The sequence below is a fragment of the Typopeltis vanoorti genome, chromosome 15 (genome assembly GCF_054136105.1).
Source record: "Typopeltis vanoorti isolate ZY-2024b chromosome 15, IOZ_Tvanoo_1.0, whole genome shotgun sequence".
NCBI lineage: Eukaryota > Metazoa > Arthropoda > Arachnida > Uropygi > Thelyphonidae > Typopeltis > Typopeltis vanoorti.
In genome coordinates, this window is record NC_143563.1 from 2,428,162 (window position 1) to 2,451,162 (window position 23,001).

A 23,001-nucleotide genomic window follows, 5' to 3' on the forward strand; every position below is an offset into this window, starting at 1 on the left:
GGCTTTTGTGCAGGTATTCGCTGTGATAGATCAACGCAAAGAGTTTTCAGTTTAGAATTTCCTCTTTTTGTTAATTATTATTATTATTATTATCATTTTAAAATCTTCTTTGAATAAATATTTCTCTGACGTATTCGATCAAGTATGATTGTCATCTCGATTCGATCTCCTAATGTCAACGACATTTCAAGAACATGGAAGCTATTTCTTGCTTCCCTTTCTTTAAATTTTGATTTTTCCCCCTTCAGCAACATCGTATTCCCCGGAGATTATGATGTTGACAACTCCAAATGACCTTTCTTTTTCAACTGCATTAGATCAAGAATACAGAGATGCAGAGCCATTCGTTCTTGGCTAATCTTACAGCAAGTGTTTACACATCTATCCGAAACCCTCATCACTGTCCGAGCACTTTTAATGTCTTCTGCACTAGAGATCCTTCTTAGTAAATTGTTGTTTGTTCTCTGGACAACACAGACCACAGTCTTTAGTGTTGACATCTTCTTCCATGAAGTTTCAATCCACGACTTCACATTGAAAGATTTAAAACTAGGTGCACTTTTGTTACCTTCATGAACACTATGCTAAGTCGGATACCAAGGAAGGTTTTTTTTTTTTTTTTTTTTTTTTTAAGTCACACCATGTTTAATGATATTTGCATTTGAATAACTTACCTAACTTAATAATCGAAGTTTGCTATTCTTGTTTTAAAGATAATATCCGTTTGCGGAGTTACGTAAGAGTTTTTTTTTCAACCAAAATGCATAATATACATGTTTGACAAATGAATCTAATCGTTGTCGAATTAGTATGTCCTAGTAATATCACGACCATCAATATACTCACACTACCGTTTTTTTCTTCTCATTAAGTCAAGAATGCTCTTTGACTCCATCCATCTATCCATTTCTCATCGGTCTAAGACGAATTGAGTCCCTCGATCATGGACTTTAGGCAATTATAATGCAACAGACTTACCATCCTTCTAGGGACAAGTATTTTATTATTATTATTATTACATAACACCTCCATGGAGTCCAAACACTCATCGAAGGAGGGTACCTACTCCACAACTCTCCATCTCCACCACTCCACCAACCTCAACTACTTTCATTATCTACACCAACGCCATCTACTGCCGACCGCCACTAGTATTTTCACAGACAATTACAAGCATCCATGCCCACGGCGGGATTCGAACTCGCAGCCCTTTGGCTGGAGAGCGGATTCGCTAACCACTCGGCCAACCAGGCCGCAATTTTATGTGTGTTTCTGAGGGAGAAGAAAAATTAACGTTTCAAGAAGAAAAACCATCTACCTCCGTATGAAACTAAGTCACATCCTAGACGGGATTCGAATCCGGATCTTTCCAATCAAAGAGCTGGTCTATTCAACTAAGTTACGGAGATTCATAATATTTTACTACAAATATTTTTCTCGCAATCCAGAGAGAGGATTTAACTCGTGGTACATTAATACCGTTGATGAGCAGAAAGTTGAGGAGAAATAGAACATTTAGAGGAGGAGGGGGGGGGAATTGCGCCATTTCTGATGAATAGCGACTGTGGAAATGCACAGAAAATGCTGCGTACGTTTTCTACACCAAGTAGAAAGGCAGAATTTGTGACAGGTTGAAAGAGTAAAAGGGAAATCTTCTCGTACAGTTTATTCAACTAAAGGTATTTTGTAAGTCGACTAAGTAATCAGAACTCTCTTTGCAGTAACAGGGAAAAACGACGGTAGAATTCAAGTTAAAAATCCAAGTGAATAAAAATCCTGCTTTTCTGTTTAAAAAAAAAAAAAAAAAAAAATCGGAAACCTACTGAAAAAAAAGTGTTTGCCGTTGTGAAGCACTAATTACGGCTTGGTTTTACTCTGGGGGGTGATAATGTGAGCTCCCCTGCTCTAGAAACCAAATATGGAATGTTTTTCATGCCAGTTCAGATCTCCAAAGCAGGGTTGTTGGTGGTAGTGGGCCTCACACTTGGCAAAGAAATCCATCCGCCACCTGAAAACAAGCTTCTATAGCCACACTGAGATTCGAACTTGCTCATTGGTTGAGCAAAGAACGAAATAAATCCAGCGAACGAAGCTGACTCTTCTGTATTGAGCGAAGGATTTCGATGGAGTTCTTAGGAGAGTCTCCCCATGGAGAATTTTCAAATGAACAACCATTCTCTGATCTGCTTTCAGAGATAATTTTACTTCACCTGTAGATTTGGACGTCATCTCCATCTCTATGACATATTTGACGACGTGAACATTTTTCATTGGATTTCGCCAGCCGGACACACTCTCACGGAAAATACTTTTGATGTCTAAATAGAATTCCGACTTCAACATCGCTCAAATGTGCCTTTTGAGGTGAGCGAACGTTGGGTGGATAATAGATGGCGCTATTCAGCTATCTGGGTCACCATGTACGTCATCGCTCGAGGCGATCGATTTCCGTATTCCCCGGAACCGTAGTAATGCGAATATAACTGGCTCAAAAGAAAACAGAAATAACCCGACTCGAGCGATTCCTCCCCCCTCCCACGCCCTTGTGGCGGATGGCCCTCCAACCAATAACTGCAGCTTGCACTCACCAGATGCGCGCTAATGTGATCGTAATTTTATTTTCGGAGGAGATTTATGGCCCACCTTTTTGTTTGTGTTTACACTGCAACAACTGCTTATCATGGCTACGTTCTGTGTGAGCTCGGATGTCGAACGTGGGGAGAGGGAGCGATGGTTGAATTAACAATGCAAAATTGACATCAAGAGGGTTTTGTAATGAAATGTACGTTAATGACTCTTCGGAGGAGGCGGAGACGGACTGCTGATGTATCCCTGGAAAGCCAGGGACTGCAGTTGCTTAACAACATTCCGTCTCGCATTCCTCCGATGTAGTTGCTTATGTGAGATTGGTGGTGGGGACAGAAGAACTTTAAATCCTGAAAATAGCATTGCATAATGAAAGGACAAATCCTTTTGTTCTGCGCATGCTCATCCCCAGCTGTTTGCTGAAAACATTCAAATGATTTGTGGCAACAGTGTTCTCGAACAGATCGGTTTTTTCATTAATTTGTTGATCACGTGACACCTCCTAAACCTTCCTCGCTCCTTGCCAAGATGATGAGCGTTAACATTTTTTTTTTTTTTTGGCAAAGTGCCAGTGGAATTCAGTACACGATTTAATGTTTATCCGATCATCTTCCGCTCAAGCACACTTCGACGGCGTTCAATAAGGAAGAGTCGCTGTTGGGTGTGTGCAATTATTCGCCTCGGAATGCTCTCTTCCAGACTGCGTCACGCTCTTTCCTTAAGCGTAGATATGAATGGGCGCCAAAATAGCCTCGACCTCCGACTTCCGGTCGCCTCGATAAGGGGATGTTGTTCCTCCCTGAGAATTGTTAGGGTGTGGCGCGTGTAGTAGCAGCTACTTATCCCCGTCCGTTATTCCTCATGGGTATGTACGATTGTTTGTTCATTTTGTCTCCTTTGATTCCTTCCTTCCTTCTATCCTTTTCGCTGCAGCTTCCATTTCTTCTTCTCCCCCCCCCCCCTCCCCGTGAGATGCGCAACAAGTTCAGTGCAATTCGGCTTCAAATCTAAACTCGAGAGCGAAATAATTCAAGCGTAGAAAGTTACGAAATGAAGCTCTGGAACGGATGAGATGCCATTTCATATCGGAGCGTTCTCGAAATGGTTCCCGCGTGGATGGGCCCCATCCCCTCATTTCCATTCATTCTCTCTGTCTTTCTCTGGAATGCACGGTTTGGCAAGAGCGATCGGTCGCAACATTTCTTTCCATTTCGAAGTGTTTTTATTATCAGCGTCGACACTACCCGAGCGCGATTCGGGGTTATTAAAAGGCGCGAGAACTACGCTTTGTACTTCCCAATTGAAGGCTGACCAAGAAATCGCGCTTTAAAATGTTTATGTTGACCCTTCTGGGTACTGAATTACGAAGCGTGTATTGCTCTCAAGTCCGCAAACAGCTATCGATGCACGAGTCTTTTAGAAAGCTTCTCGCGCTTGTCTTAGCAAAGAGACTTGTTCAAACAAACAGCGGCCTACTCTATTAGGAGAGACTTTTTTTTTTCGGAGGTTGGTTTTAAACAACCAAACAGAGAATAAACCGATGTTGCAAACAGTGATAATGCGTGTGTACTATAGCGTTTTCTTTATTTTTATTGTTTCGATGGTAATCCCAAATATGAAATATTTTTAAAATGCATAAAATTCATTGGTAACAGGTTTTCTTGGAAGCAGTTCTCTTGAATGACCACTTGAGATTTTACAAAAAAACAATTAAAGTTAACCTTTTAAAATCAAAGTACTGGAATATAGTATAACCGTGCTCATCTACACTTAGGATTTTTAAAGCATGCCCAACAAATGAACTTGAGGAAACTCAAGGTGTGCACTGCTAGGTGATCTGATTCTCTGAACTCATTCAAATGCGGTTCCTTACATTTACAGCATCAAAATATATTGACCGGTCTCACAGTCTGACTAGTTGACCAAGTCGGTTCGAACCCCAATCAGCCAAAGATGCTTGTGAGCGTATTTTGGTCGAAAATGATTTCCGTCTCCCGGTGTGACACCTCTTCCTTCTCCCATGTTTTAATGAAAGCCTCAAGTGGTTTTAAAATGTTTAATTTTTGGTCTGTACAGCAGAAAAATCAGCTCAGCTGACCGACTGCCTACAAGGCCACTCTATATGGACTAGAAGGCAATATGCAGATATGCGAATTGATTCTCTCCCGAAACTAGGATTTTATTCCTTCTCCCTGCAAATCAGACCCACTCACAAGAGAATACTCGCCAGCGACATGCATAATTCTGGTTTGAGGGGCCTCGCCTTAATGCTAAACAAACAAAGAAATATCAGCACGCTAAAGCAGACGTGGTAGGATTGAACTTAGATCTAAATGCCTACGTCAGGGAGCAATCGTCGGACCTATGATGCCCTCTAGCTCTTTTTATGCAGCCTGCGAAGTGTTATCCTAATGCGTTAAAATGCTGATCACTCGATATTAAACTACAAACTCACATCTTTACTTATATTTAATATCTGAAAAATAAGTAGATTAATATCAACGCTGATTTAAAATTAAAAACAGATGATTTACTGTAAAATATGAACGGTTTGTTATTGACAAATCCGTGGAATTCCACGATACCATAAGTGCGCTTAACGTAGAGAACAAGAAATCATCCAGAATCCTTTGGTGTAAAGAGGTGAATCATCAACGATTTCTAAGGACTTTAGCTGAACCATGACGCTGCACAAATAGCAAGTTAGTAACCAAGACTTTCGCAATAAGATTATATTGCACTTTGGAAAGAATAAATATTTTTCCATGCTTACAGACGAACACCTGCGTGACGTGTTAAGTATTTCTACTTCTATTTTAAAAGCTGACATGCGCAGATTAGCCAGAAATATCCAACCTCAGAAATCCCATTTAAAGTCAGCTTTCATCATAATTTTTTTGTCGATCTTTCTCTCTATTTGTGTCTCACGTGTTCCATCGATTTACTTAAATACAATTAAAGTTGCAGAACAATACGTATTTGATTTAAATATTAGCGGATTTGCTTTTAATATTTAAAAAACTTAAATAACAATAAATATGTATATTTGAACGCAATTTACATGCACTTGTTGATTTTATTTTATTATTCTTATTTAACTTCTTGCAACACCTAATTGTTAGTCTTAGTTTCGAATCCATTATGAAGCTACGTGAGAAGCGCGCAGAGCACAAAAAGGTGTTTTTTTTGTGCTCTGCCAAACCGCGAGTTTATTTTGCTTGTTTTGGTAATTCAAGCCGAATATATTCAGCTTTAATTAGCAGTAGTTGAAAATCAGCTGAGTCGTTGAATTTCAGCTATTGTTATGTTTGTTGGCCAGTCAAGAAGGAATATTTAGCATGCATGCTTTCTGGAACTTTTGAATGAACTTTATAATTTGGTCACAAACATGAACTCTGCATACGGTCCATGGGTGTCTCATTCGTACTGCTCAGTATCCAACAACAAAAATGAATTCAACAGGTGAACCACAAATTGACTAAACACAGATTCTCTGCGTCCACACAATACAGTATTTAATTCCTCCTCTTCCATTTCGCAGAAATCATGAGGATATGCCGTTCGAGTGGTTCATGAACCTCAATGCACGGTTGGCTTACCTTCGCTTTCGATTACAATGCCACTTTCCTAAGTAGACTTCCCACTAAATCTTGATAATTGGACAGGTTTGTCGTCCCACTAATCTGGCAGTGAGCCCTATTGGTTCCGACCGACGTCCTGAATCATTCCAACGGTGAAATAGTGAATACAGTTCGAATCAGGGCTCTGAAACTGTCCGGTGTAACACTTGCACTCCGTCATCCTCTTAAGAGGATGATAGAATGGCTTTATAATGATTGCACTCAGATGGGTCGTTTCTCGAGAATCCCTGCAGCTTTAGTACAACAGAATTATCTAGAATGACACTGGATGGCCATCTTTCCAGGCGCAACAGCAAAAGACCTAATCCAAACCAAAAGCATTTCCATACTATAACACTGCCTTCACCACACAACAAACTCGATGATACATTTTAGTTAATAAACTCTTCTTGCAGTTCATTTTTTTAACAGTCTGATCTCCAACGAAGGGAGACATCTGCTTGCAAATATCATTGGATGCTTGCATGCAAAAGTCTTTCTGTGGAAACTAAGACTCTAGAGTTTTGTATCTAATGGCCTGTAATAAGACTCTACAGCTTTGGATGCCCTCAATTGGTGTTTATGCAATCTAGCCGACTTTTCATCACCCACTTTTCCATCTTTTAATGACGCCAGCGACAGTCGATCTGCGCAGCTCAAAATGTGCCATAAAAGTGAACTGACTGATGAATGATATGGTTGTTTACAAGTAGTGGGTGCCCATGACAATGATAATGCCTCACTCAATGGATATCCATTGAGCCTGAACCAAGCCACAGTGTACACAATTGGAGTCATTTATCGAATATCTCTTGCCTTTATAATTTGTTCATAAACGATACAGGAAAAGAACTGTTCGGTGTTTGCCGATGATGCAAATTTCGGTAAACAATACTTAATACAAATGATAAAAATTTGCAGGATGATTGGCAGACTGGGCAAAGGAGAATGGATTTCATTTTAATGTGGCAAAGCGTAAGGTTATTTTGGGCTGAAAAGATTACCAGCTGTATACCACATTGGTGGAACTGTACTCCAGAAATTGATGAAGCTAGAGACTTGGGAGTGTTAGTGGATAGGGAGTTAAAGTTTAGGGGTCACATAGCAAAAGTGGCTAAATCAGATCACTTGGTTACTGAAAAATACTTTGACGAGCAGAGACAAGAAGGTTATTGTTCCTCTTTATCAAGCCTTGATAAGACCCCATCTTCACTACTGTGCGCAGATCTGGAAGCAGGGTTTCCTTGGCAACAATGAGGAAGAGATGAAGAGGATTCAGGGACGAGTGACCAAGATGGTAGCAGGTCTATGGAATGAACCTTATGAGAACAGGTTGAAGATTTTTGGGTTACAGAAACTGGTTGGCAGGCGGAAAAGGAATGATACGATTGAGATATACAAATTACTGAAGGGTTTTTACAAGATTAATTCAGAGAAAACTTTTCAGAACAGGTGTGGTGGTGGTGGTGGTGGGAGAACTAGGGGCTATCCATGGAAACTGATTAAGAGTGCAGTTAGTAAGGGTATTAGAACTAGTTTTTTTTGCTTGGAGAGAGGTGAATGAGTGGAATGGGTTAACAGAGTTTGTTGTGGGTGCCATGACTGTGAATGAGTTCAAAGCAAAGTATGATAGATGCTGCGCAAATGTGGATAGTACATGATATGATATTTGGGGCCTCCCTCGATGAGTCTGAGGACTCCATGGAGTACTCTGTAATAATAATAATAACTTACTGAGTCATACAGTTTGCCACTAGTACGTTGTGTAAGAAAAAAAAAGGGATTGCTGGTAATTTTTCAAACTTTTGAATTAATCTGAGCATTACTAGTTTTAGCAGTTTGAATTAAGACTTTGTTAAGTTAAATAGGTGATTCATCAAAACTCTACTTTTTCCATTTCTCATAACAATTTTAAGAACGCCATCAAGCCGACTCAAAATCTGTTATGAAATTTATTTCTCAATATAAAAGTAAAGATTAAATACCCAGTTTGAATGTTGGGTATTTAATACCCATCATCCAGATAATTCTGAATTCTCAGAGCTGAAGTTCTCAAATTTCCATATTTGAGAACTTCATCTATATTTAGTTTCAATTCACGTCCAATAATTACTATCATATAAGGCTGCTCTAGATAACTAACATAATATTTCACTAATTCTTCTCATGTGATTTCGAAATTTAAAATTCTATCACATCTTGATTAGGATAGCTTATTATGAAGTTGCTCCAAAAATGTACTCTCTTGTATTAACTTGCTTTCTTCTCAAAATTTCCGTTATTATTACTTCACTTTTCCCTATCCCATTAAATATCTGATAACATTACTCATTTTCACGGCTAAGTAACGCGACGTCTCCTACACCTGTTCATCCCCCACACTTATTAAGAACCAAATCGTCTCGAACTCTTTCGCCTAACAGGAATTGAATGCGTCATTGACCTGATAATTTAATCATCTCTTCTGATAGACGATATCCTTGTTTTGTCTGTTCTTTCTCATCTGCCAACATTACAATTCTCCTCATGCGCTTCTGTATCGAGAACGCCACTATTAAACCAAGCTTCAGAATTAAAAACACAATTTATCGAACAGAGTGCCACTACCACAAGTGTCAGCGACGCTTTAAACAAGCTATGATGCCGGAGAGGAGACGAAAGAAACCGTAGTGGAAATTTCCATGAAAATGCTCGAGTTGTAGCTGCACAAGAAATACATTCGCTTTTTTTTTTTTTTTTTTTTTTATCAGGATCCGGATTTTCACGTCGATGAAAGAAGAGGAGTGACGAAATTCGCAGGGTACAATTTCAATGAAAAGTGAACGTGTTGATTGGATTGATTCTGATCAGAATTGGATATGGAATTAGTATAAAAGAAGATTTCTATTCTACTCAATTTAATCAAGTTTCGTGTTATGAATGATTCAAGATGGATCCTCAGTTGAAAGCCTTTTGCTTTTCCCCTGTGAATGTCCTCGGAAATGAGAAGATATTTTTGCTCCGATATTGAGATCGGCAACCTGATATTGAGATTGTCTCTTAAGATTTAAAAATGAGAACAACATTCATGAGAAGGTAAAACACACACACGTTTTGTTTTTTTTTCCCTGAAGGACGTCCAGCCATCATTCCCTCCGCTAACAATTTTCTCCGATGTTCTCATCGGAGAAAATTATCTGAAAATTGTAATTTCTGGCGTGAGAAATACGACTCTTTATTGGCCACAAAATTTCTCTATTGCGTACTCGGTTCTTTTACTGAAACCGGAAAAGTATGCGACTTGTCTTTAACATGAGTTCCTTATGCTTTTATTTTATTTGTTTGTGAACACTGTCATATATTAATATAAATTATATTGTTGAACGTGATATAACATTATTATTATAGAACACTAATGGGTATTAATATCAATAAATAATATCAATGGAACATTAAAGTCAATTTATATTTTTAGTAATTTACATTTTTTAACGGGCATTAGAAAAATTTCGAATGGAGTATATTATAACGTTTATATTGAAATCTGGATTATCCTTATGGATTCAACAGAACCTATTTGGAAGTACAAGTAAGTCTACGAACAAAAGTAGGTGCTCATCCACCGATTTTATATTTCTTGCATTTATTCCCGTTAAAGGCTCCCCTAATTGTTGTTTCCAGGCTTCGCGTGATTGCCAAAAGTAAACACAACATAGTAATGCTTCACGAAGAGGATACTTTTCGACGCATAAGCATTGCATCACATTCTCGTTAATAGCCCGGATGTTTGCTCAAAATACATATACCTTTGAGCCCTTTGAAAATACGTACAGATGGTGTAGCGGTCAAATTCTCAGTGTTCCAGTGGTTTTAAACCGCTCAGAAGGCGAGGCAGGGTGAGCTCTGAGATAATAGCACCTAGAGATTGTGATTGTTTATTGTGTCAACCAATCCAATTAATTAATAGCCCGGATGTGCGTTCAAAATACATCTTTGAGCCCTTTGAAAAGGTGTAGAGTTGGTCAAATTCTTATGGTCAAATGAACGTTGTCATTTGTCATGAGTTGGTTCTGTTTTCTGGGTTTCATCTGTCTTGCATGCGTGAACTGTGAACTGACGTGGTAGACAAGTTTTTATTATATGATTGTGGATAAATTTATAACTTTTTGGTCCATATTTACAATGGAAAACAGTATTGTAGTCGAAAAAGGTAAGCCTCGTCTTCCTCTTCCAAATTTTACATTTTTGAGTAATTCAAATATACCAACCAAATACAGCATTCTCTTACATTATTGACCCCCATCCACTCTGCGCAAATTTGGTTATGATCAATTGATAAATTAAAGTATTCAAAATTATCCTACAGTTAATTTCATTGGACCAATGAAGATGAGCACTGATGTGCTATACTTTCTTAAAACTTTCATACATCGATAAAAATGCAATCATGCGTCAAAGTGACGTGAGTTTTTAACGCGTGCTGCTTAAGCCACGACAGCACACCCAACCGAAATGTGCATGTGTCGGCACTGGTAGATATATTATCTCTTGTGCACAATCAACCTGTATTATTTACATCAGAAGATGAGTGAAATTAGCAGGAGTAAAACGAAATCCCAGAACAGCATCATATGAAAATGCCAAATACTAAAATGATGGCTTTAAAGCAGTAAAAAGTCAATTACTAAAAGATAATATTAAAACAAGTAAATACTTTCAGGTGCCTAATGTCCAATCCAAACGAACTATTATATGGAAGCAAAACATGGACGTAAAAAAGAGGAAAAGCGAATTCAAGCTACAGACACGAAATTCCTCAGGAAAGTAGCTGAGTATATCTAAACAGAACGAACTATAGCAGGATATCAAAATTATTGTGTAAATATAAAAAAAATATCGAAAGATCAAGAAAGCGATGAGACAGGCAGTCACTTGGCTTAAGAAAGATAATACGAATTATCAGTTTCAAACATAAACATTCCACTGATAATATTCTGTTGAATACTGCTATAAAGTGATGAATTCTAAATATTTTAAACCACTTGGGTGAAATCCTGATTGTAAATACGCGAAATACATTTGTATTGACACCGGATACTTGATTGTAACGTCAGCGGTTTGTTACTTGTGAGGAACATCGTACGAAGTTATACTTAAAAGGTCCTTTGATCGCCTCACCCTTCCATCAGTATTAGAAGGGATGATGAAGAAGAAGAAACGAGAACAACTGCTACGAATGTTTGGGTCAGGGGAACTTTCATTATTCGACAATTGATTAGAATTCCGTTCTCATTATTTCTGCCCTCGATTTGTTTGTTTGCTTCGTCCGTGACGACGCATTCAACCTAGGGTCACCCACATTAATCCCAGCGGTGTGTTTTGATCAGTTGCCTAGACAATATGGCCGAGCAGGCGCGTTATTTCCGTTGAGTTTCCTTATGCGTGCATGTTGTCACGTGGCTTATTATCGGTTCTGTGTAGGAGCTTAAAAGGGCGCTTCCGTGTGCCCGCTTGATATCGATGATCGCTCCTTCTTTCAATGAGTCCACGCTCCAAATGAGTTACCTCACTTATTTATCTGGACACGGCACCGGAGGAAGACCAGTGGCGAAGCAGAAGATCACGTGTTGCATTTGGCGGTTACCATGGTTCCCGAAGGGTCTGAGAAGTTAATTGAACTCAGTCAACGACAGGAACACCATGACCGATCACACTTCCTGCATGGGATTCAATTCTATAGGTGAGAGAAGCACGCAATCTTAGAAGAATGCTAAGCATGTTCTAGACTGTGTTTATGGAAGTCGGTTAGGAGAGCTGAATCCCTAATTACAAGAAATTAAAAAGCGGTCTGAGTCCCCTTGCTTACAATGGAAGGAGCCCTTGGAGACATCTGCACTCATACGCGAATACGGTTAAGGGTGTTAACAGCCTCGTTTCGATGGCCTAAAGTGGACTGAAATATTCGAACTGATGAGAAGCAAGAGAAAATTAGATTGCTTTTTTTTTTCGAAGTTTCCTCAGGGACACCTGAGATATTTGACATTTTCAGCTAACAGAACTTTTATCTTCAGAACTGTTTAAGCAGTATCAATGAAATTTGCGAACACAAAGTTCAAATTTTGTAATCGTCATCTAAAATTAGGAATTTTTCCCATTCAACTTTTAGAAATGATCAAAAATAATTATTTCCAAAATACTGAGCATGAGTATTGAATATAGACTTTGAGTACTCCATTTTCGAACATTTTTGCTATTAGAATTTTCATTCTGGATATCGAAACTGATCATTTTAAAACCAAATCTTCAAGCGCAGTTTTATTCTCCTGGCAACCTGGCAACATCCTCCTGGCAACCGATTTCGATCTTTTGTGAGTACATCTCAAGTTGAGTACACTTTTAGCCAGTGTAATCTACAGTATGTCAGATCACTGACTAGAAATGTGATATCATTCTGAAGGGACAAGTACATGGTAGACAACTGCCTCCATTTCATATTCCTAATCCTAAAGTATATTAGTTCACACACACACACACACACACACACACACACACACACATGCACACTACATGATCAGTATATTGTAGTGTGTGTGTGTGTTCTACGTCGATATCTCGAAGGAACAGAGAGAAATTGCGACCTGATAGATGATGATGAGTGCCTTACCATTAAGAGGGTCTACAGATTATGAGTTATGTCTTGGCAGATATTAGAAGGAAATAAATTACTGGCGAGTCGTTGTCAATAAACCGAACCGTTTACAGTAAAAATTTACACATTCATAAAAGTTTTCGAAGCCTTGACGTAGCTTTTGGCACTTGATTTCATTTCAGTAATATTTAGACGTTTTTAACAATTCGTCTGGCTTGGTCATATCTGCAGGTCTAATGACCCCCCCCCCCTCAATGCAAGTTCTCGAAGGACTTATTCTAGGAACCCGAAAAAGAAGCTAACCTAGAATAAACTGGATGAATAAAATAACTTGAGTATTGTATTGTGGTTTCCAGTTGCCTTCCTTGTCGTGGTATATTTATGACTGTAGCCGTGTGTGTTCACGGGACCGGTTTGCCTGTTTTGAGGGATGAAAAACCCTCCACCTGTAAATTAGACCGCTTAACTACCTTTAGTCGAAAGAGACCAGATAAAGGTTCCTGACGTCATGGACGGGAATCGAGCCGTATTTCCGACCAAAGCGCTTCGTCTATACCGACTGAGCTAAAGGAACTCAAATAAAATAAGAATAATAATGAATAACAATAATTAAAACTGTCAGTCAAGGACTATATTTATGTGAGGAATATTTCGCGATATCTGTTCTTCCTGTTATGGACTGTGGGGAGAAGAATGATAGCTGCTACAGAGTTTATGCCTCTTTCGAGTGCATGAATGAAATCAGTTGAATTCATTCATGATGACGAATTTATGAACAAACATTACGTCACTAATTCGATCACTGATCCATTCGTGCAACCTGTTCTCGAATGTATTAGTGAACACTAAGATGCCCATTTAAATATAATAAATTCGTTCTGTTATATTACTGAAATGGACAAATTAATTGTGAGTTTTGATACTTTGGACTTCGGATATTTTCATAATAGATTATATACTTCTAAGTACTTACTTGTACTCTTTCAGTTAACCATAAATATAATTAATCACATTTTCCTTTGAAAACCACAAAACGGATATAAGGACGACAATTAAAACTGAAGATATCCTTTAGGTCTGAGGTCACCATATTGACCTAAAGAATTTAAAAGTTATGAAATGAAGTAACGGATTTTGGAACTGAAGTATAAATTATTCGAGAGGAGATTTAATCAATCAGGAGTCCAAATCGACACTTCGAGTAGAAATGTGGGAGAACTGCCGAAGTAGATAAGGTGTGACCAGAAATGTTCAGATAAAGATATATTAAAGTTTCATAGTGGCTGCACTGCATGATTCAGAAGGTCGAATCAAGGGATAATTCAAGCAGAGCTCTCGTTACAGGTAAGATTTCTGCAGGCATTCTTGAGAACATGCTAAGAAAAATTGTCGAAGAGAAATCTGAAGAACAAGTTGGTTTTCGGCCAAATAGAAGCTGTCGGGATCAGATTTTTACTTTAAGACAAATAATTGAGTAATCATGGAAATCTATTAAGAATTTGGATCCAAGGTTTGTTGATCCGGAAAAGACACAGGACAAGGTGCCAAAGGAAATGCTGTTCAAAATGCTAAAGTTGTATGGAGTAATTACATAGTATACAGACTATTCGTAAGTTATAAGTCGGAAAAATTGAAAGATGCATAGGAATGTGGTTTGATGTGAAAACAGGTAACGTAAAGCTGAACAATAGTTCGATTTTTATTCATAATCGATATGGATCATATTATGAAGGAACCCATACATACATATGTTCACTGGGCATCCACAGTCACTCCGATGCTCGGTGATGTGCCTCACTAGGCCTCGCCATGTAGCTTTGTTGTATGCTTTTCTGGAGGCTTCAACTCTCCGAAAATCAGCCACTCCACACAGACGAGCCTTCCATCTCATTGGTGCTCTACCCCTTCTTCTTTATCCAGGAACTTTACCTTCTATTACTGTTCTGAGAAGTCCCCCTTCCATCATTTCAGTGTGTCCAAAATATTTCAACTTTCTTCTGTCAATAACTTAAGGTGCCTTAAAGTGCTATTGATCTTTTCTAAACCCATTCATTTGTACGCCCTTTAGAATACGATATCCTCAGCAGCCTTCTGTAACACCACATCTCAAAAGCAGATATCCGTTTCTTATCTGACTTCTTTAGGTTCCTAGTCTCGCATCCATAAGTCGCTGTTGGAAAAAACAACTGCATCCAAAATCCTCCACTTTATTCCCATGGAGATAGATCTATCATTACAGATTTTAGACGGGTCTTTGACTGTTGTTTTAGCCATTCCCAATCTTCTTCTGACGTTTTCTGAACAGACATTCTTCGCATTAATAATGGATTCCAGGTGCTCAAACTTGCTAACTTCCTCAATTCTTTCTCCATTAAGGTACACTTGTTTTTCTTTTCTTTCCTTTCATTATTTTCATTCTTTTCATTACCCCCCCCCCCACAGTTTTACGTGCTGTACACAGTCAAAATGAAAGAACCCACTATTTAAAAAATGAGGGGATTAAAACAGCGTGAGAATTAGACAAAGCTTTCCTAGTACATTAAATTTGATATTAGAAATCGTAAATATTAAACTAAGTTCTTTACAATATGTGGATGGTGCCATTTTATTGAATAAATATACTCCAAGTCCACCATTGCCATAATTCAGGGATATAAAATTAAAGAACATTGAAAAGATCAGCTTCATCAACAGAGAACTTTTGGAATAAGCCGAATAGCCGATTTAAGTTTTTTTAATAAAAATGACGAATTAAATTTATTAAATTTATTAAATTTATTAAATAATAATAATAATAATAATAATAATAATAATAATAATAATTATTATTATTATTATTATTATTACTATTATTATTATTATTATTATTATTATTATTATTATTATTATTATTATTATTGTGTACTGAACAATACCTAGATACGCTATCCATGTATAGCCTAATACCAACCACAACATCATGTCCTAGAGAAGAAATATTCGGAAATACTATCACTGCTTCCTGCCTAGATCATATAAACGTCCGAGCACCAGCAAATAGTTACATTGCATTAGTCATAAGTGCAAAGTAGCAGACCATTACTTCACGGCTCTAAACCTGCACACTAAGAACACAATATCCATGCAGTGCTCCGCATATGAAAAGCAACACAAAACAATAATAGAACGAAATTCTAGATTGTGCTCCCAATACCAGCGTCTCTGAAACCATAAAACGCAGCTTCATGAAAGACGCAAAACCTATCCAACAACTAGCAAATGACTTTAACCAATACTTTGTAGACTCCATCAAAGAACTGCACAGAAATATTCCCCCAATCACAAAACGAGACCCTCCACTTGGACCACAATCAAAACAGGCATTATGGTTCCCAACCATAAAAGAAGCAGAACTTCTCTCTGTAATACATCAAATCAAACCAAACAAAGGCCCAAGAATAGATGGCATAAGACCATGCAACTAGCCTACGACCTATCCTACTAAAATTAATAAATAAAATATTTAAAACTGGACAAATAACAAGTATGTTGAACACGGCCATAATCACACCCATATACAAACACGGAAAAAGAAATTTAATCAATAATTACAGACCCATAGTAACACTTCCAATTATCAATCATATCATGGAGCGGATTGTATTAAGGAAACTCGCAACATATACAGAGAACTTTCATATTATCCTCAAAGCACAGTACGGTTTTCAGAAAAATAAGAGAACATCCCTCGTGGAAGATTTTACAGACGTAATGAATACTACCTTAGATGAAAACAAAATTGTCATGGCGGTATTTATCGATTTGACAAAAGCATTTGACACACTCACACATCAAACCTTGTTAGAAAAGCTAAGGCATGTTGGAATAGATGGGCCTCTGCACATGTGATTCAGAAACTAACTTCAAAATAGAAAGCGTATTACAAGCATCGGGTCAAACCGAAGTAGAGAGCTACCAGTTGCCTGTGGAGTTCCACAGGGAGCTGTACTCTCCCCAACTCTATTCAAATTTATATGCACGATATTAATCAGCTACCATTCAAAGGTAAGATATTCCAATACGCAGACGATACAACAATAATATCCATCCATAATAACGCAAGCATAGCCCAAACAAATATACAGCATGAATAAATCTGATCTTAGACTGGCTCATGAAAAACTCTCTCTCTCTCTCTCTCTCTCTCTCTCTCTCTCTCTCTCTCTCTCTCTCTCTATATATATATATATATATATATATATATATATATATATATATATATATATATATATATATATATATATATATATATATATGAACTGAAATAGCCAATAGCCACATAAACCATTTACACAACAAACTCCGAACAATAACTGGCAAACTCTACAGGTTGAAAGACATAGTTCCCACACGCCTAGTAACTCTAATATACAAAGCACTATGCCAAAATATACTAAGATACGCTATAACAACGTATACTTGCTGTGCGCCCTACAAATTAAATAGATTAATGTCGCTACAGTACAAAATGACAAAACTGATCTTTTGGGAACAAAGAGACAATAACGACTTTATGCACACTGAGATGTCAGGACACAAAATACTAACAACAAAACATTTATATCACTATGCAGCTATGCTAAAACATGATTTCGATGCCAACTGCTGGACAGCTAGAAATACATATCGTATAGCAAGACCTCAGACAACTAATTATATCACAAATAAATACAATAATCACTACAGAAAGGCCACTCGAAGCTTCTACATCCCAGATGTGCTAAATAAATTACATTTGAATACAGAAACCTTACAAACTAAAATAGTCTGAAAAGAGCTCCAAGAACATACTATGGAGACGTATCTTAACCGAGATCAACACAAAGAAAAGAAAAAAAAATCCATATATTTTATATGTATTAATATTTTTATTATTACATTAAGTGCAGTAGTTACAGCGCTTAAATACATTAAAGCAAAAACTGTAAATATATATAATTTATTGTTATTGTATATATACTATAAAAAATGTAATCTTATTTAACAGCAATTATAAATTACCAATTACAGTAACTATTATTAATATATTATACAGGGAAAAAAAGAAAATTTGTATAAATTTCATTGTTAAAAAAAAATCTAGAACAATATTTGTCGTAAACGCATAATATTTAATCCTAATTTTAGTAATAAAATTATTGAATTTTTTTTTTTTTTATAGATCTGTAATGTGGAAAATGAACTATAATCTGCAGCGCTTAATTGCTATACTTTGTAAAATAACATATTGGAATGTCACTTAAGACGATTATTGTATATATGTAAATATTTTTGAGATCAGTTAAAAATATACTATTATTGTTATTAAGAGAGAGACCTGCAGGGAATCAGGGACTTATCGAAGGAGGCCACATACTACACTCACCAGCTATAGTTCGACCACAGAAGCGAGAGCCGTCGTTGGCAGACTGCCAAGAAGAGTCAATTCATGTTGAAGGGGAGAAAGAAATAAGGAGATGTACGAATTGGTCACTTTATACATTTTACGTATAAAGCACGAAATCACGTGCTTTATACGTAAAAGTTTCGAACTGTCATACAAGCAAAATAGTTAACACTTTAAAAATTACAATGATCATAAGAGAGAAGTTAATTTTCCGACGTGTAATAATAAACAACTCATCCCAGAAGATGGATTGATTACTCTATTATCGGAATAGATTCTTCTTTTTGTGACATGCGCAGAAGTGTCGAGGGTGCTCGAATCTGTGGGCGTACTATATCATATTTATTCTTGAATTCATTCATACTAATTGCACTCACATCCAATGGTAATTCATTCCAATCACGCACCACTCTGAGAGAAAAATCTAGCCCTCACCCCCTTCTCAGTGGAATTCATTCTCAGCTTCCAAGGATGCCCTGTTGTCCGTGTCAGTTGAATAAATTTAATTTAAGTAAAATTTAATTTATTTTAATTTATGGATCTGGGTTAGAAATAACACAGTTACTCAAGATTAGGGACATCAGGTATGTGAGTTCTAAGAAAAAAAGGGGAGCGAACAAGGCATCAATGGCAAAGTCATATAAAAAAAATGAAGATATTGTAAACATTCAGGGATGTGTAAGCAAACCAAATCTAAAGCAGTGTAGACAATAAACGGAATGAGAGAAGAAAGATTAGCGAAATAGGTGTTTGATGGCAACAAAGGACCCAAAAGGAAATTAAGTGGATTAACATGCCCGAACAGCGACTTATAAGATTAAAACGTAATATCTGACAAATAACCTCGAAGGAAAATTTTGATAGGAAGCTAGTAATGTTTCGAACAATTTTGTTCGATTCTTCCCACGGTATTCTACATTTTGGTTATAAATCATGAAATGATTATGATGAGTTTTCCTTTTGAAGACCTGACAATGCACGAACTTTTATGTAGTATAAAGAATAATAAAGTATTTCAAAACACGAACGACAGTTTGAACTTTGGCTATCACAATAATTATCATTATTATACTAACTAATGAACAACTTGGGAGAGCGTTACTAATTGCAGTTGTTTCTTTCTTTCTTTTAGCTAGTACGAATGAAGGTCCGGGTTTCTGTGCCTTCATCCTGACAGCAGTGTCCTGCTTAGTTATCGTAGCAACATTTCCTTTCTCCCTTTTTTTCTGCATTAAGGTAAGCAGCAACTTATATATAATATATAATAACTGCAATAGTAACTACTCAGCTTAGCATTGAAGTAGAAAGCACACACACAAATTAAGAAAAAAAAATGGATGAGCAGTTATGTATGGCAAAAATCATGGATATAAGAACTTATCGATGTAAAATTAATAAAATCTTCGAAGGCACTTTTTTGTTCAAACCCAGGAAACACATCCTCTGTCCAAAAAGAAACCGAACTCTTCGAAAAATGAAGAAACTAGTGGCGCCACCTGTTGTATCTTTTTGTTGTCAAAAGCGGCAGCCTTCATTAGTGTTGTATCAACTGTTTATGACATTTGTTTCATTACAAGCCGAGTTATAGTGCCAAGAGTGGCAGTGTGTTTGGACGAACGGTATGAAAATGAGTTTTAAACAGACAGCTGCGATTGACTTTGGTGTTAAACTTGGTAAAAGTTTTACCGAAACGCATCAAATGCTTCAAAAAGTATACGGTGATGAATGCTTATCCCGTACTCAAGTTTACAATTGGATTAAGCAAGTGGTTGTGAGACGCTTGAGGAGCAGGGCCGTCCAAAAACTGGACTAAGTGAAGTTTTAGTCCAGTATTTGGACAACCTGTTCATCTTCAATCTATCGTTGGTGAGATAGATTGAAGATGAATTGGGGATTCCAAAATCAACTGTGCACAACATTTTGACCGAGAGTTTGGGCCTTCGTAAATTGAATTCGCGATTTGTTCCCCACAAGTTGATCGACGACCAAAAAATGTATCGAATTGAACACTGCAAGGACCTCATTAAAACCGCTCGTAAGGACTCAAACTTCCTTGAAACGATCGTTACTGGTGATTAAACGTGGTGTTTTGCGTATGACTCCGAATCAAAGCGCCAGGCTGGTGCCGAGTGGAGGCCACGAGAAGAGGGGCATCCGAAAAAAAGTCGATAAAGTGTTCATTTGTTTCTACGATTCCAAGGGCATTCTCCATAAAGAATTCGTTCCGCTTGGCCAAACGGTGAATGGAGAGTTTTATCTCGAAGTTTTGAAGCGACTGATAGCGAGAATTCGTCGCGTACGGCATGAATATCGTGACGACCGACCGTTCGTCAAAACACACTGTCACTCTTGGCACTATAACTCGGCTTCTAATGAAACAAATGTCATAAACAGTTGACACAACACTAATGAAGGTTGTCGCTTTCGACAATAAAATGATACAACAGGTGGCACCACTAGTTTCTTCTATTTTCGAAAAGTTTCGGTTTCTTTTTTGGACAGAGGGTGTAAGCTTATCCCACAAAAGTTGACTGAAATTGAAACATTGATGTTTCGACATTGAAGTCGTTTGCAAAAGAAATAAGGTGGAGATGTGGAAACAGAAATAAAAGATTCATGTAGCCTACACACTAATGCGTGGGTCCATAAAGCTCTATTTCATAAACGATTAAGATTATGATGTCACTATATTATGTTTGTTGACCGTTCTATTCTCCGTCTGTCTGCTGGGTTTCGGAAAGAAAATTTGGCCATCGCTTCTGGACCATACCTGGACCTTTCTGTTCTCAATACCTGTTCGTATTGAGAACAGGAAGCAGAATTCGAAAATTTGATTGGTTTCTGAGTTCAAAAATGGAATGATCTGTTGATGATGTTGAGAGCAAAATGAATGAAAATATGACGCTGATCAAAGAACTTTTCTAAGAAAACAAATATTCACTGTTGCCGATTAATCATTTAGAAATTTCATTTAGATCATGACAAAACATGTTGACACATTATATGAACATGCAACAATGTTGCACCATGTCATAGCGTGGAAAACATTAACTGCGTCTTCGTGGAGAACAAAAAAAAACATTTACACCAGTCGGGCAGGCACCGTTTTAAATGAAGATGGAAAATTGAATTTCGAAATAATAATAGTTTATTACTACTGTTGCATGCAACTTGCAGGGAGTCCAAGGATTTATCGTACGAGGACACTACTCCCCTACACACCTCACCGGTCTCCCCTACTTGATCCTCCAACTACATACGACATTACTGCCATCAACACAACGCCATCTACCGCCCACCACCAATATTATTTTTTGATGTTCATTGCGTGTGTTCTCATGGCTGATTTGCCTGTTGAAAAGAGAATTAGCAAAATTGGTATGGTAGAAAGTCAACTGAATAAATGTATATGGAATAAGAAAGAAATTAGTCAAAACGAGGAGCTAACAGTATACAAGATAGTTCATGTCAATTTTAATACGTTGGTCTAAGAGCTGGATTAGAAGTAATAAAGAACACTACCAGGCCGGCCTGGTTGACCGAGTGGTTAGCGCACTCGTCTCCAACCAACCGTTTGAATCCCGTTGTGGGCATGGATTTTTGTGATTGTCTTTAGGTGGAAGATGAAAGTCATCGTCTGGTGTGAGACCACTTCCCTGCTTACTGGAGACCTGAAGTGGCTTGAAAAAGTTCCATGTTTGGTCTCTAGATCAGGGTTTCCAGACTATGTGAAAAATACGAAAAAATCCGTAGCCTACTCACGGTACAAACTGTAGGTTTGTACCGTGGGTAGGCTACGGATTTGGTAAACCTACAGTACATTTTGTACTGTAGGTTTACCAAATAACCTTTCGTGGGTGGAAGCAACATAATTAAAAAGATGTGAGTTCTGATGGGGAGTGGGGAAGCCGAACAGAAGTCGCAGAATCTCATTAGAAATGAGGATGTCGGAAAGGAACCTGACATTTTAGCATTCCGAAATTCGTGCACAGATCTAACTAATCCAATGGGATATGGCTAGGGTTGCCACCTTTTGGTAAGTCCAAAGAAGGACACACTTATCGAATATGAAAGTCTTCCTCTCCTCTAAACGTATAAAATGAAAAAGCCAAAGTTGGATTTGTAATTCTAACGTTATAAAAAATTAAAAGATTGAATACATTGGTACCGGTATTAGTGATTTAATAATATTTGTATTTTAAATATATAAGTTGTCCCGCTTAGGTATAATTCGGGACGCTGAAAATTTTCTTAAAATTCGGGATGTCCCGCCTAATTCGGGACAGGTGGAAATCCTAGATATGGCCACTTAAACAGAATGGGAGAGGAACGATTAGCAAAAACAACTTTTTTTATTTTATTTTTATTTATTTATTTATTATTTTTTTTTTTTAAGCATGGAAAGAAGAAGACCCAGAAGAAGATCAAGATCTATAGGTAGATTGACGCGGTTAACAAATCTTGACAATTAAGACTTGCTAACCGTATCAATCAATCCACCTAAATCTTAAACAAAATTATGCAGAAACTACGGGATTTACTCATAGATTTATTATAATAAATACAGGGTACCCATAAAATAACTTTCCCTCTTTGGAGGCATCTGTAGCTAAAACCAATAAATGGAATCAGACCAAATTTTATATTGGGACGTTTGAAGGCATGGGGAGATGATTTCCGCAAAAAAAAAAAAAAAAGTACCAAAAGTAGCCGATAGGGGAAATTTTGGCGCTGGTGGAGCC

General features: G+C 37.5%; 1 protein-coding gene across 5 annotated transcripts in view; it reads left to right on the forward strand.

Moving 5' to 3' along the window:
* Nucleotides 1–23,001, forward strand: part of LOC150098311 (stomatin-2-like) — a 255,342-nt gene that overhangs the window by 125,547 nt on the left and 106,794 nt on the right. For 4 of the 5 annotated variants that reach the window (XM_090405441.1, XM_090405443.1, XM_090405440.1 and 1 more), the window contains one exon: nucleotides 19,392–19,495. In XM_090405441.1, the coding sequence (XP_090261567.1) occupies nucleotides 19,392–19,495 (104 nt within the window). Of the gene's footprint in view, nucleotides 1–3,368; nucleotides 3,452–19,391; nucleotides 19,496–23,001 lie in introns of those variants that run through there. The other variant, XM_090405444.1, reaches the window with a different exon arrangement.